Genomic DNA, 13,944 nt, shown 5'->3' with positions numbered 1-13,944 from the left:
TTAGACATTAATATGTTCTTTTCTGGGGGATAAGTACATGCCATCTCCAGAAAGCAAACTCACTCAGAATGAATGCATAATGTATGGTCGGCGACAACGCTCATCCACAAGAAATGTTGCTGGCCATACAAGTGAATATATCTCATCGCGACTACAAAAATCAAACGGAATAGCGCAGCAGAACAACTCCTGGGTTACCAAGTAGGAAACATAAGAGCCACTTCTACTTCTAGAGACAAAAGTAACATGTCAATACAACGTATGAAGCAAAACTGGTCAAGGATTTTCACATGCCCCAAAGTCATAAACCAGGTCACATTGCGTAACAATTTAAAAAGAAAAAGAAACAAAAAATCTACTGGGGTACATATAAAACTGAAATTTACAGTTTTGAGTCATGAAATTTCTTTAAAAAATACAGGAAATCAATTATTCTAGCTAGTATCCTGTTTCAGATGAAAGGAATGAACCCGAAAATCGAATGTCGCTGAGACTAGTTTGGGTTCTTATGAACCTCACTTGCCGCCCAAGGTAGGGAACTGCCCAGGGTCTTCAATGGATGGGGCTGCCGCACTGCTATGCGAGTAATTGCTGCTAAACCCTCCTCCTTTGGAACCACGACCACGGCCACGGCCACGACCACCTGGGTTGTAGAACCTCTCTCCTTCAGCGGGCTTTAAGAACTCATTGATGCTGACAGACTAGGGCCACAAGAACAAGATAACGGCACTTTAGTATGATACATAAAGGAGAGACCAAATAATCTCAGTTAACATTACAAAGTAAATCAGGAAATAGAGTAGCACACGTCACGAAGAGAAAAAACACCACCGAGGGTATGTCGATGGAAAAACAATTTCATGCAGAAAATAAACATACCAGGAGATTGGGAGACTTCTTCACCAAAATAATTCTTTGAGCTAAGATATTAAACCAATTTTAGACATCATGGTGGTCGGTCCACCCCATGAATTTCAACAAGATTAAACACGTTACTGCACACTTCAAGAGATCAGGTGCAATGATTGTATTATGGACCAAGGACTTGGCAAGAATAATAGCATTAACTAGTTATTCTGTTGAACAGAAAGTAAGACTGAAGGACAGGAGAGGAATAGAGTTACCCCATGTTCCATTCACCCACAAATGAAGAATATAACATTCTCCAACACGGGATGAGTGTTGCAGGATGTGAGTGATGATCAATTGTCAAAAGCAACTGATCAGGACTGATCCTGCCACAATCCCAGAACACGCACCCAGGCATTGGAGAAACCCCCTTGCATAAATACCTATGGGCATTAACTAAACTGGAATAGGCTGGGAATGGGATTCTAATTAAAAATGGGTAAAAAAAGTAGCAGTGCAGACATTAGCGTCATCCCCGTGCAGGAATTTGGCACACCTTAGACATTCAAAGGCCACAAAAATATTGTGAAAGAAAAACAGACAAAATAGATAACAGAAAAGTGTATGCATTCAAAGTGAAAAAGGATATGCATTTTTCACAAGGCGCTGGCAAAAATTTCCAGCACCAAAAGGGGAGGGGGGGGGGGGTTGGGGTTAATAAAACATGTCTTCGTAGAATACAGAGGAAGGTAAAGGCAGTAGTACCTTTTTGGATTTTTCTTCCTTCTCAGAATCTTTCTTCTTATCCTTGTCAGAGCCCTGTGAAGAAGAAAATGTCAAGTGGAATGGAATGTTAATGTGATGTAAAATTCCACAAAACGAACATGGACTCAGATACTTCTACAAAGGACTGAGGATCTCACCAATTTAATGAAGATTTCATCATTGGCCTTCTTGTTTGATAGCTGTTGGAATGATTCAAATTCCTTGGCATCAACCTTCCTTTCCTCCGTAGTCTTAAGTGCCTGAAGGGCCTTCCTCTTCTCTTCGAGCACCTTCTGATACTCTTCAAGTGTCATTTCCTATTCAAGAAGCATAAAAAATTCACAAACTAGGGATAACCACAAAGCTAAAAGGCTAGAGTAGTATACTAAGTGATTGTCTGAATATGAGGCAGGACAAAGATCTAATTCAAAAACTTTATGTTCAGCAAACTATTCATCAACCATAGCTTGTTCTAAAGCACATAAAAGACTGCATTCGATAAGCACTTTCAGCTAACTACAGGGACAAAAAATTATTCCACAAAATAAATGATACACCAAACAAAGACTTTTCACATGTCCTACAAATTAAACTAATCAAACAAACGCTCATTTGTATTCCTATCATAAAATTCCCATATAACTCCAAACTGTTTGCAGCACTTATATTAAAAACATTATAATCGCCAATAGTTGTTTCTTTGCAGTAATTTTACATGTCCTACTGAAAATAAATAAACCCACAGATAGACAATTCAGATTGCATTGGCTTCTGAAGGGAAAGAAGATGCAGAACTACAATAAATCACAATAACAAAAAATGAAAAGAAGACGCTCACCTTATCCTCAGGTTCTTTTTCTTCAGGTTCATTAGCAGGGGTATCTTTCTTGCCATCTGCTGCATCTCCCTCTTCCACAGGCTTCTCATCACCCAAATGCTTTTCAGTTACATTGGCAACTTCTTCGGTCAGCCTAAGCACAAATAATGACAAACATCAAGGTAGCCAACATAATTAAAATGTATTTCAACCAAATGCAACAAGGAATTAGAAGAGATTTTAGAGTGACAATGCAATTAGATTGCAATAGAGGTATTTTACTCAGAAAGTTCATCAGCTTGTGACCCCCAGTTGCCACGACCAGAACCTTCGCGTTTGACTTCACTTCTGCACATAAAAAAAGTTAAATATACACTAAACCTCAAAACTTAGTGAATATATAATGTAATTAAATGGAAAGCTATTTACCCGCGTCCAGTCCCACTACGGCGTTCAAATACCCTGCGGCGTTCTCCATCACCAACTTCTGCATTTCCAAAACCACCGCGGCGACCACCACGGTAAGGCCCACGAGGTCCACCATAGCCATGCCTTTCCTTCCCATCACCATCTTCAAGAGCACCTTGACCAGGAGGAGCTCCACTGTTGCTGAATGTGTTCTCATAATTGGATGATTCACGGTTGTAACCACCACCACCACGTCCACGGCTATAACCATATCCACGTCCACCTCCACGACCTCCCCCACGACCAGCTTCATTCTTTGCATCCCTCACTTCTCAAGAAGAAACAGATATGTAAAACAAATAGTAATAGAAAGCAATTTCAACAAACAGTATCACTGAAACATGGTTCCCACAAAAAAGAACATGGTACAATCAAATTTAAATTGCCATGATATGCACAGAAAAGGTTTCGTCTGGTATATTTCTACATAAATCAATATATAGCAATTCATGTGAATACAACTTTCCACAATATTATTTCCACCACTTCCAAGCTTCATGGGAAGTAAACAAAAGAAAAGAAAACCAAATTTCCCCTAGTTTTTCCTTCCAGAGCCTCAAGGAGATTCAAAATATGTTTTTAAATGCAAGCACAATACAATATTCCTAAACATAATCATAACAAACACACTAGTACCACTTTTCCACCCACAGGAAAATATCAATAGCAAGAAAAACAAAAGTTCAACAAACTACTATTAATTTATGCATGTACATACATACATACATACATCCGTACACACACACACAAACAAACAAAAGTATCATTCTGAATGCTCACCTTTGTGTATTTTTTCCTGAGAAAACATGCATCTCTAATTGAAAGTACATTATTCATTTAACCAAATCTACATGGGTGTATTTTATATATGGCAGTTAACACACGTATACAGAAGTGAATGCGCAAACATACGTAAATGAATACATTTGAACATTTGAGTAGGTGTGACTATATAATTTTATGCCTATAAACCTATGTACCAAGTAACAATCCAATGCATAGTTTCCCTCTTCAAATAACGAAATCCACAGAAACCCACCATTCAAAATTCATGGACATTCAAAAACCGTAAACAAAACCGAAAAACCCAAATCTCACTGAAGAAAAAGGAAAGAATCCAAGATTACACAAAACCCCAAATAACACGAACAGAAGGCAAACCATTTCCAATCATAACTTCACAAAAACCAAACAAACAAGAACACAACTCATCACTGAATGACTAGATATAAAGAAAGTGAAGAAAAAATCGAAAGCTCACCAGCCTGAGCAGGAGGTGCTGGCTTGGAAGGCAGCTTAGCCGGCTTGGTCTCTTGAACCTGAGCCCCTGCCTTGATCGGCTGAGGAGGGACAACCTTCTTGGGCGCTGCAGCCAGTTTCTGCTGCTGAGCTGCGATCAGCTGCGACGGGTCCTCGGCATCATCGTCACCCAACAAATCAAACGGGTTCATGGTCGCCATTTCTTCAATAAACCACCACAAAAACCCTAAAATCCCCGAGATTCTTGCTGTCAGAGGCGACAGAGAGACCTACCTTAGCAATATCACCATGGATGTATTGAGATGGAGATAGTATCTAGATTAAGTGTAGAGAGAGATCTGAAAGATTGAGGCTTTAGGGGTTAGAGAGAGAGGAGAGAGAAAAACCCTAGCCGCAACAAGTGAAAGAGCAGAGAGAATAGAGATTAGAGATAGAAAGAGAGTGCGTGGGCACCTAAATCTGAAATGCTCAATTTATTGGTGTTTGTTCTCTCCTATGGACTATTATGGAGAACTCGTGTCCTGTAGTCTCGTATTTTTAGCGTTGGTTTGGTATTGATGTACTTTGATAAAAAACTGTTTTTGTTATGTATGAAAATAAATAGCTGTGAAATAAAGCTATAGAGTGTTTGGTAAACTTTTTTGTAAAAATGCTTTTGAAAGAAAAAAACAGTATTATAGTGTTTGGTAAACTTTTATGTAAAACAGATGTGAAAAAAAAGCCGGTTTTTCAAAGCTGAGTTTTGCAGCTTCTTGTTTTTAGCTTTTTTTCATCCAAAACTGTGAAAAAAAAATGAAGCTAAATGTTTACCAGACACAAAAAAAGCTTTTTTTGATACCAACTTTTTTTAGAATCACTTCAGTACCAAACCAAGTCTTAGTAGATATTGCAAGTAACACCTGAATTTATAAGTATGTGTAATTATATTTAGGGGTGGTATCGGTATGATTACTGTACAAAAATTTCTATACTAATTATCATACTACCAAACCAAATTTTCAATATGCCAAATAAATATGATATGATAATTAGCACTTTGGTTTGGGCCACTTTTATGAGCCAAAATTTGATCTTTTTTTCCCAACCCAATTCAAGGCTAAGACATGTTTTTCTCTCTTGGGTTTCTAAAACTTTTTAATTTAATTATAGAGAATTTATAGAGATTCATTTAAGAAAAAATGAGTAAATAGATGGAAGAACTGCTAAAAGAACCCAACATTTCTTAAGAAGTAGGAGTATAGAGATTCCAAAACTCCATCTCTACATTCTTTAAAATGGTACAAAAATTAACTTGATAGACGAAATAGGGAGAAAGACAACCCAATTTGAGGAAGGAGAGATGATGGACTGCAGAGAGAAAGGTAGTCGTCAAAATGGGAGAAATGGAGATGAAGTCGACGACAAGATGAGAGAAAAGATACAGTCGCGATGGCAAGATGACGGAATAAATAAAGTCGCAACGGCAAGAAGGACTTAGGTTCTTATATCAGATGACTAGGAAAAAAACATAAAATGCATAATAATAATAATAATAATACATACATACATACATACATACATACATACATAATACCTATATAAATGAAATGAAATAAAATAATATAGGAAGTTTTAACAAAAAACCCTCGGTACTGTTAACTTTAACGAAAAACCACATTTTTACACAAAAAAATCAATCTTGGTACTATTCACTTTACCTTTTATTTTATCCTTATCGTTAAAAATCAAAATTTTCAAGGCATTTTCATTAGTTTTCCTTGAGTTTTAACAATAAGGACAAAATAAAAGGAAAAGTGAATAGTACCAGAATTGGCTTTTTAGTGTAAAACTGTGGTTTTTCGTTAAAGTAAACAGTAACGCAGGCTTTTCATTAAAATTCCCTTCTTGATATTAATTGATACGGTACAATATGGTATACCATAGGTATTGGTTTTGGATACCATTATTGTCCTGAAAATGTATGGTACGGATACCGTACCTTTACTAACTTGTACACTTATTTTAGCATAACTTTGGTATGGTATGGTTGGTACGGTATTTTAACAAAAATTCCACCCCTTATGCCACTTGAACATTCAATTTTATTATTTTTACCACTAAACTCTTTTAACTATTGGAAATCCACCACCAATGTTATTTTTCATCCATTTTGCCGTTAAAACATGTTATCTATAAAGATATTTTTGTCAATTAACTTTTTGAGGCCGACTAGAGTCAAATTGGCTCCAAAATAATACTATCTGAGTCAATATAGTGCCAAAATTGGGAGTTTGTACACCCTCAGTCCAACAATTCCCTCAATAAGAGTGTTTAAAATTAATGTTCAAATAATTTAATGACACATCCCGACCAAGGTCGAGACGTGATGGCCGCCAGACGTAGCCAAGTGCACAATAGAATTGTATACGATAATAAGAAAATGCGAATAAATAAAAACCAACTAAGACTTAGCTATACTAAAGATAATACCAAATGTGTGGAAGTAACTCGGTCAAGCTACAAACGTTTCAGAGCATAGGTATCACAAGTGCAGTCAAACTAAACAAGTACTAATTATACAAACTGGGAGAAGATTCCTATTTATTTATGGATATGTCAGAACCACTGGAAAGTCCTCGTGAGCCACCAAAGATGATCAGCTACGTAGTGATAACTCATATATTTCAAACATTTATATCATCCATTCCTAGTCTCTTTGTGATATTTTTTAGTTAAACTGGTTGTGTTTTACTCTCTTTTGTGTTAATGTGCAGTTAATTGTATTTTAGAGCCATTTGAGGGTAAATAAGGCAAAATGGTGCTGAAAGTGGAGAATTGAATAAGGATTCTGATGTAGAGAGATTCAAAGTGTACAATTGAATATGGTGATAAATAAGGCCCTTTAAGAGACCAATAACAACAAAAAAACGTCTGAAATAAATGCTCCATTACTGGGATGTCTTGGCATTCTATAACAACCTCTTTAACCTTATAAAACTAAGAGTTCCAACCACTTTTACATAGGCTTCCCCTTGGGGTCGCCCAAAGCTATCTTTGTTCTCTTTCTTTAGCCTTTTGATAGGAGCATATTTATGCGACTTAGTTAGCTTGTTTTCTTGCATTTATGTTGTTAATTCTTACTTATTATAGTGTTTTAAGCTATTTTCGTGTGTTTGTAGGTTCATATGACAAAGTTGGCAAGAAAGTGCAATTTAGAGCATTTTGGAGCAGTTTTGAGCCAAGAATGGATAGCACATGTATGGAGCAAGGTGGATGGACGTTTTTTAAGTTCAAAAGGCTAGGAATGTGTGAAAAGATGAAGAAAATAAATTCAAGACAAAGAAGATAAGGAATCAGCTAAAATGAAGAAACATTATCCAAAACCTTATCCAACCTTATCTTATCCAAACTAACCTTATCTTATCTTATCTTATCCTATCCTAATCCTAATATACCTAAATTCCAGCTATAAAGGGGACTTATTTTCATATTAGGATACCTACAAATCAGGTTTCTAGAAGCCAAGACCCTATCCCTAAATTGGTGACACACCTAGCCCTTCTAGAAGCTCTATTTCATGCTAAAAAGACTCCTCATTTTCCTCCCTAGAATCCTGATGAGAAGTGTCCCTTTTCCTTGCTAATTTGGAGTCCTAATCCTATTCTTTCACAACCTTGCCGTGCCTTCTCTTTCCCTATAAATACATTGTGCAGCAGCAATTGAAAACCACCCACCTTCCATCACAAATTTGTCCCATACATCACTCATACACATTCATCTCATTGTGTCGCAGCTTTGCAAGGAGATAGGAGAGGAGACCCCTAGAGCCATGCTTGCCATTCAAAACGTTGGATTGTTGGAGCGTTTCTAGGTGTATTCTATCCGTTGTTTCAATGTTTAAATTTAATTATCTTTGTTTAATTGCAAACATGAGGAGCTAAACTTGTTTTAGCTAGGGGGAAATTCAAAGCCATAAATATATTTACAATATAAATTGATTACTTCCAATTGTGATTTCATGAATCGTGAATGCAATTTACTTAACTGTTTGATTCATAACTTATTCTTGTTTGTTGATTAAGGGTGCACACTTAGTTTGCATGTAGAGATTTGATGCTAAAATATAAGGGAGTTTCACCTAATAGTTATGAACTTATATTTATAAGTAGTGGAGGTTGCTAGTCACAATCATGTTAAGTGAATTCCTGGTTGGGAGTATCATGTTGTTCATAGTTACGAATGTCTTGTCAATGCTTATGATTTTCACAAAGCTTAATGATCTTTGATTGTATCTCTATTATGTTGTTCATGTAGGGAACTATTGAAATATAATTTGGTTGCCGATGCGTTGTCCATCCAATTCAAAGACTTAAGGAAAATCTTAGGGTTAATTAGTGTTGTTCACAATTAATCTGGTGTGTTGAGGTTCATGGTTTATTGGAAAAGCAATTGGAAATTGATTTGTATGCAAGTGTGTCATGTGTGGAGAAGAACCCTCTAGCTAGCCATTCACCCATTAAATCACCAATTTCGTCCAAAGTTATTTAGAGTCTTAAATATGTTTAGTTTTACTTTAAATTCGTTAAAAACCCAATCCCCTTTACTTTGCTATGTCAAGTTAGTTGGAATCTGTCCAATTTGTGTTTTTAAGTGTTTTGAGTCAAGTTAAAATCAATTTTCGTCCAAAGTTATCCTTAGTGTTAGTTTGGAGTTAGTTTGCTAGTCTTGTACTGTTTTGAGTAGTTTGAGTCAGTTTTAAGTCATAAGAGTCTAATTTAGTGTTTTCACGTCTAGTTAAGTATAATTGAGTCTAATTTGAGTTGATTAGTCATCCCTCCTAATCCCCGGCCTAGAATGATCCCTATTTATCCATACTACAATTGTCAAAAATAGGGTTTAATTTGTGTGCTAGTTTTTATCACATCAAATTTTGGCGCCGTTGCCGGGGATTAGCAAAATTGTTAATCTTCCCTTTGTTTTTGTTTTCGTTTAGTTTATGTTTCTGATTTGGTTTTGTTTTGTTTTCTTTGTTATAGGTACTAGTTTATGACTTGAAGTTCTCAACCTATTAGTGCACATATCTTGGAGTTTGACGACGATTTTGAACGAATGTTGAAAAGGAAAAGGAAGCAGCCATAACCCAATCCACCTAGTTCTAGTTCCGAATCTAAATCTGAATTGGAAATTGAAGAGGAATTCGAAGAGTAACAAGACATGGCTGTTGACAATCGAACAATCCAGGAACTTTCAGCCTCGGGATTGGACAATGTCGTGCCTCTTTGCATTCAATACCCTACAGCAACCCAAGGCAAGACTAATGAGTTCAAATTGAAGTCTAGTTTGCTGCATCATATTTCCAAATACCATGGGCTGTCCATGGAAGATTCAAACAAGCATTTGAAGAAATTTGAAGTGGTGTGCTCGAGCATGACACCAATCAACGTGGATGGCAATATTCTAAAGATGAAAACCTTTCTATTCTCTCTTATAGACAAGGCTAAAGATTGGCTTTATGAATTAGCACCTAGAACCGTCACTTTGTGGGAAAGCATGAAGAGAGCATTCTTAGAGAAATTCTTCCTAACTTCAAGAGTCATTCTTTTAAGGAAGAAAATTAGTGGAATTCAACAAAGCCAAGGAGAATCCTTTCCAGCGTATTATGAGTGTTTTAAGACGTTAGTTGCATCCTGCCCACAACATCAAATGAAGGAAGAGCTTTTAATTCAATATTTCTATGAATGACTACTTCCAATTGAGAGACAAATGTTAGATGCCTCGGCAGAGGGTGCTTTGGTTGACAAAACACCAATGGCTACCAAGATCTTAATTGCAAACCAAGCCTTGAATGGACAACAAAACAAAGGTGTTGGACAAAGAGACACCCCACAACAGCAAGTCCATGAGGTAAGTTCAATAGCTGAAATTCAATCTCAATTAGCTAACCTCACTATGTTTATATCTCAGGTTGCCAAATGATGCAAAATGCAAGGAATTACACTAAGTGTGTGTGGAGTGTGCTTTATGCAAGGACATCTCAATGATCAATGTCCTCAATTGATAGAGAATAGAGGATGGAAAAGTGCTAATGCCATAGGTTATCAAGGCCAAAATCAGCAAAGGAATGATCCATACTCAAATACATACAACCCGGGATGGAAAGATCACCCAAATTTCAAGTGAAGGGAGCCTCAACAACCTCAACAAGGAGGATTTCGACAGCCACCCCCTGGAATATATCAAAGGCCATTTGCATAATCTCAACCTCAATCACAAACAGCTCAACCAAACTCAGGTTCGCTATTTAATAATGATCATGCTATTCAATTACTAACTTCTGTATCGCAGGGATTACAAAATCAAAATAACCGAATAGCAAATCAAGACAAGGAGATGAGTGACATGAAGAAGCAAATAGGGCAGATTTTAGAGTTCCTTGGGCAGTTTAGAGAACAAGGCAAACTGCCTAGTTCAACAGTTATCAATCCGAAAGGAAGACTCGAAACTGCCAACGCTATCACCTTGAGAAGTGGCAAGCAGGTTGGAACCGACCCATAACCATCCAAATCAAGTCAAAAGGAGGACGAGAAGCTGTTGCTCAAAGAGGATGAAGAAGTCAAGCCCACGGCAAGGGTAGAACAACCCTTACCGCAGGCCCTAAACCTTCCAATTCGGCCAACTCAGATAAGGTAAGTCCAAATTCCATTAATTCTAACCTTATTCCGCCTAATGCATATTTTCCTCGCATATTTATGCAAACCAAGAACGAAGAGGATGAAAAAGACATTTTGGAGACGTTTAGGAAGGTGCACGTCAATATCCCGCTCCTTGATGCTATAAAGCAAATCCCAAAGTATGCTAAGTTTTTAAAGAAGCTTTGTACAACAAGGAACCAGATTCGGGAGAAAGAGGTGGTACATGTAAGTGAGAATGTCTCTACAATGCTGTAAAGAAAGTTGCCACCTAAATGCAAAGATCCAGGTAGTTTCACTATCCCTTGTGTAATTGATAATACAAGGTTTGAACATGCAATGCTAGATTTAGGTGCATCAATTAATGTCATGCCATATTCTGTTTATGCATCTATGAATCTAGGAGAGCTTAAAAATGATGGTTTTATTATTCAATTAGTCGATCGATCTAATGAATACCCGAAATGAATGTTGGAAGATGTTTTGGTACAGGTAGACCACTTGATTTTTCCTACAGATTTCTACGTGCTTGACATGAAGGACTCAGGCCACTCTCCACCATCGCCAATCTTACCTAGACGACCTTTCATGAAAACAACCCACACCAAGATTGACATGGCCAAGGGAGCCTTAACTATGGAGTTTGGTGGTGATATGATTAACTTTAAAGTTTCTGAATCTATTGAGAATCCTAATGATGTTCGTTCTTGTTTTGCCATTGATGTAATTAGAAATGTAGGGCATAAACGTTCAACACCAATTAAGAAGGATGTATTTCGAACCACCAACGAAGAGGGAATTGGAATAAAGCAAAAGGGATACGCCTATGCCATCAAGAAACCTAATATGACCGAGAGCACCCATATTGAATTTGTTCACTGTGCTGCTACTTTTGGACCGGCATAGCAGTACATTGGTAAGACGCCTACGCCAACTCCAATTCCCATTTCAAATAATAGGTTGTTACCTCCAATTCCATTCAAAAATACAAAGTATAAAGTGTTTCGAGGGGTAGGTTGTGGAGGAAATACCCCTCCATGCCATGGGTTCTAATAAAACTTAAAAGGAGGTTGACGCGAATTTACTTAACACACAAATTAAACCCTCTTGTATCAATTGTAGTAAAGAATGTAAGTAGGGATCGTTCTGGACTGGGGATTATGAGGGCTTGCTAATAACCTCAAAACTGACTTAAAAACATATAAACAAAGTTAAAAACACTAAACTAGACTAAAAGAATTCAAAACAAACTCATAGAACTCAAAACAAGCTAAAAACACTCAAATCTGCCTTAGAACACAAACTGGGCAGATTTGGACTCTAAACATACTTTTGGACGAATTTTGGTTTCAACTTGGTTCGAAATACTTAAAAGCACAAACTAAATCAGTTTCTAACTAATATGACTCAACAAGGTAAATGGGGTTTTGGTTTTGATGAATTTGAAAACAAAACAAGTAAATTAAAGAACTAATGAAATCTGCACGAATTTGAGTAAATTGAATGGATGGAAGGCTAGCTAGGAGGTTCTTCTCCACACACGACACACTTGCAAACAAAACGATTTCCAGTTGCTTTTCAATAAACTATGAATTCTCAACGCCCCAGATTAACTGTGAATTGCACTAATTAACCCTCAAATTTTCCTAATTTCCCCTCAAATTTTCCTAATTTCATTGAATTGGATGATTGCATACAACAATCCAAAGCATTCCCCACAGGTTCCCTACATGAATTTCATAATAGAGATACAAGAAAGAATCATTAAGTTCTATGAAAATCATAAGCATTGATAAGACACTTGTAACTATCAATTGCATGAAACTTATGCCAAGAATTTACTTAACACGGTTGTGACGAGCAACCTTCACTACTTGTGAATATAAGTTCATAACGATTAGATGAAACTCCCTTATATCCTAGCATCAGATCTATGCATGAAAATTAAGTGTGCACTCTCAACCAACATACACAAATCAGTTTTAATTCAAATTGATCAGTAAATTGAAATCACAACTTATGAATCACAACTGAAAGTAATCAAATCATATTGCAAGCATGAACATGGTTTCGAATTCCCCCCTAGCTAAGGGGTTTAGTTCCTCATACTCACAAAGCAAAGATAAACAAATTTAGACATTGAAAACAAAATAATGAAAACACCTAAAAACGCTCCAACAATCCAACTTGAATGGCAAGCACGTCCAAGGGTCCTCCTTCTTCTCTTTGCTACAGCACAAGGTGTGGTTTGATGGATGCGTATAGATATATGGAAGGGAATGGCTGAATGTGTTTAGGTTGGATGGAGGTCACGACAAGGAAAGGGAAATGAAGGTGCATGGAATTGTGTTTTTGTTGTGGGAATGTGTAGAATGGTTAAGAAGAAAAGACTCTGCCTTGCGGCAGAATGTGTCTTCCTCCCTTTTCCCTAAACTGTCCGTGTGAATGTGTCTTTGGATGGATCTCCCCCCCCCCTTTGTTATGGTGAAGGGTGGATGCATTTATAGGCTAGGGAGAGGACCACCATCTAATTAAGGTGGTAGTTGTGTATTATGTGGTAATGGGTGGATGTAATGGGTGTAGTGGGTGGATGTTTGGTAATGAGTGGATGTAATGGGTGTAGTGGGTGGATGTTTCGTAATGAGTAGATGTAATGGGTGTAGTGGATGGATATTTGGTAATTGATAGGAGCATATTTATGCGACTTAATTGGCTTGTTCTTGTGCGTTTATGTTGTGTTTCTTTAGTTATTTTAGTGTTTAAAGCCATTTTCATTTGTTTGTAGGTCGTAATAACAACCTTGGCAAGAAAAGTGCATTTTGGTGCATGTTGGATCAATATTGGGCTCAAATGGATTGCATGCATGAGGATGGACGTTTTGGGCATATGTGTGTGCAAGTGTGTGTGTGTAATTGCAAGGATAAACAATGACAACTCATACACATGCAAAGAAGCCCACATGCAAAGTGAAAGACTCTAAGTACAAAGTATGCAAGAAGATGCATTTTGGAGGCCTTTGGAGCATGTTTCGGGCTTGGAATGGATAGCAAATGCATGGGCCAAAGTGGATGGACGAATTTGAGAACTAAAGAGGCCAAGAATGTGAAGAATTAGTGT

General features: G+C 37.2%; 1 protein-coding gene across 2 annotated transcripts; it reads right to left on the bottom strand.

Moving 5' to 3' along the window:
- Nucleotides 1–262: 262 nt before the first annotated feature.
- LOC126600430 (RGG repeats nuclear RNA binding protein A-like) lies at nt 263–4,629 on the bottom strand. 2 transcript variants are annotated; one of them, XM_050267007.1, is made up of 7 exons: nt 4,161–4,628; nt 2,861–3,167; nt 2,714–2,779; nt 2,453–2,585; nt 1,773–1,931; nt 1,615–1,668; nt 263–701 (listed from the first exon to the last, which is right to left on the bottom strand). In XM_050267007.1, the coding sequence occupies exons 1-7, from the start codon at nt 4,357–4,359 to the stop codon at nt 516–518; spliced, it is 1,104 nt and encodes a 367-aa protein (XP_050122964.1). In that variant the 5' UTR covers nt 4,360–4,628; the 3' UTR covers nt 263–515. The 2 variants fall into 2 exon arrangements, with proteins under 2 accessions (XP_050122964.1, XP_050122969.1); XM_050267012.1 differs by lacking the exon at nt 263–701 and adding an exon at nt 741–1,002 and having other exon boundaries at nt 4,161–4,629.
- Nucleotides 4,630–13,944: the final 9,315 nt, after the last annotated feature.

This window comes from Malus sylvestris, chromosome 2 (genome assembly GCF_916048215.2).
Source record: "Malus sylvestris chromosome 2, drMalSylv7.2, whole genome shotgun sequence".
In the NCBI taxonomy this organism is placed as follows: domain Eukaryota; kingdom Viridiplantae; phylum Streptophyta; class Magnoliopsida; order Rosales; family Rosaceae; genus Malus; species Malus sylvestris.
This window is presented reverse-complemented; position numbering and strand designations above follow the sequence as displayed.

Bases quoted from the DNA above. Each gene is read 5' to 3' on its own strand.
- LOC126600430 (XM_050267007.1), bottom strand. From the start codon at position 4,359: ATGGCGACCATGAACCCGTTTGATTTGTTGGGTGACGATGATGCCGAG. The intron at 2,780-2,860 runs GTAAATAGCTTT...TTTTATGTGCAG, and splicing joins CGTAGTGGGACTGGACGCGG to AAGTGAAGTCAAACGCGAAG. The intron at 702-1,614 runs GTACTACTGCCT...TTGTGGCCCTAG, and splicing joins AGGAAGAAAAATCCAAAAAG to TCTGTCAGCATCAATGAGTT.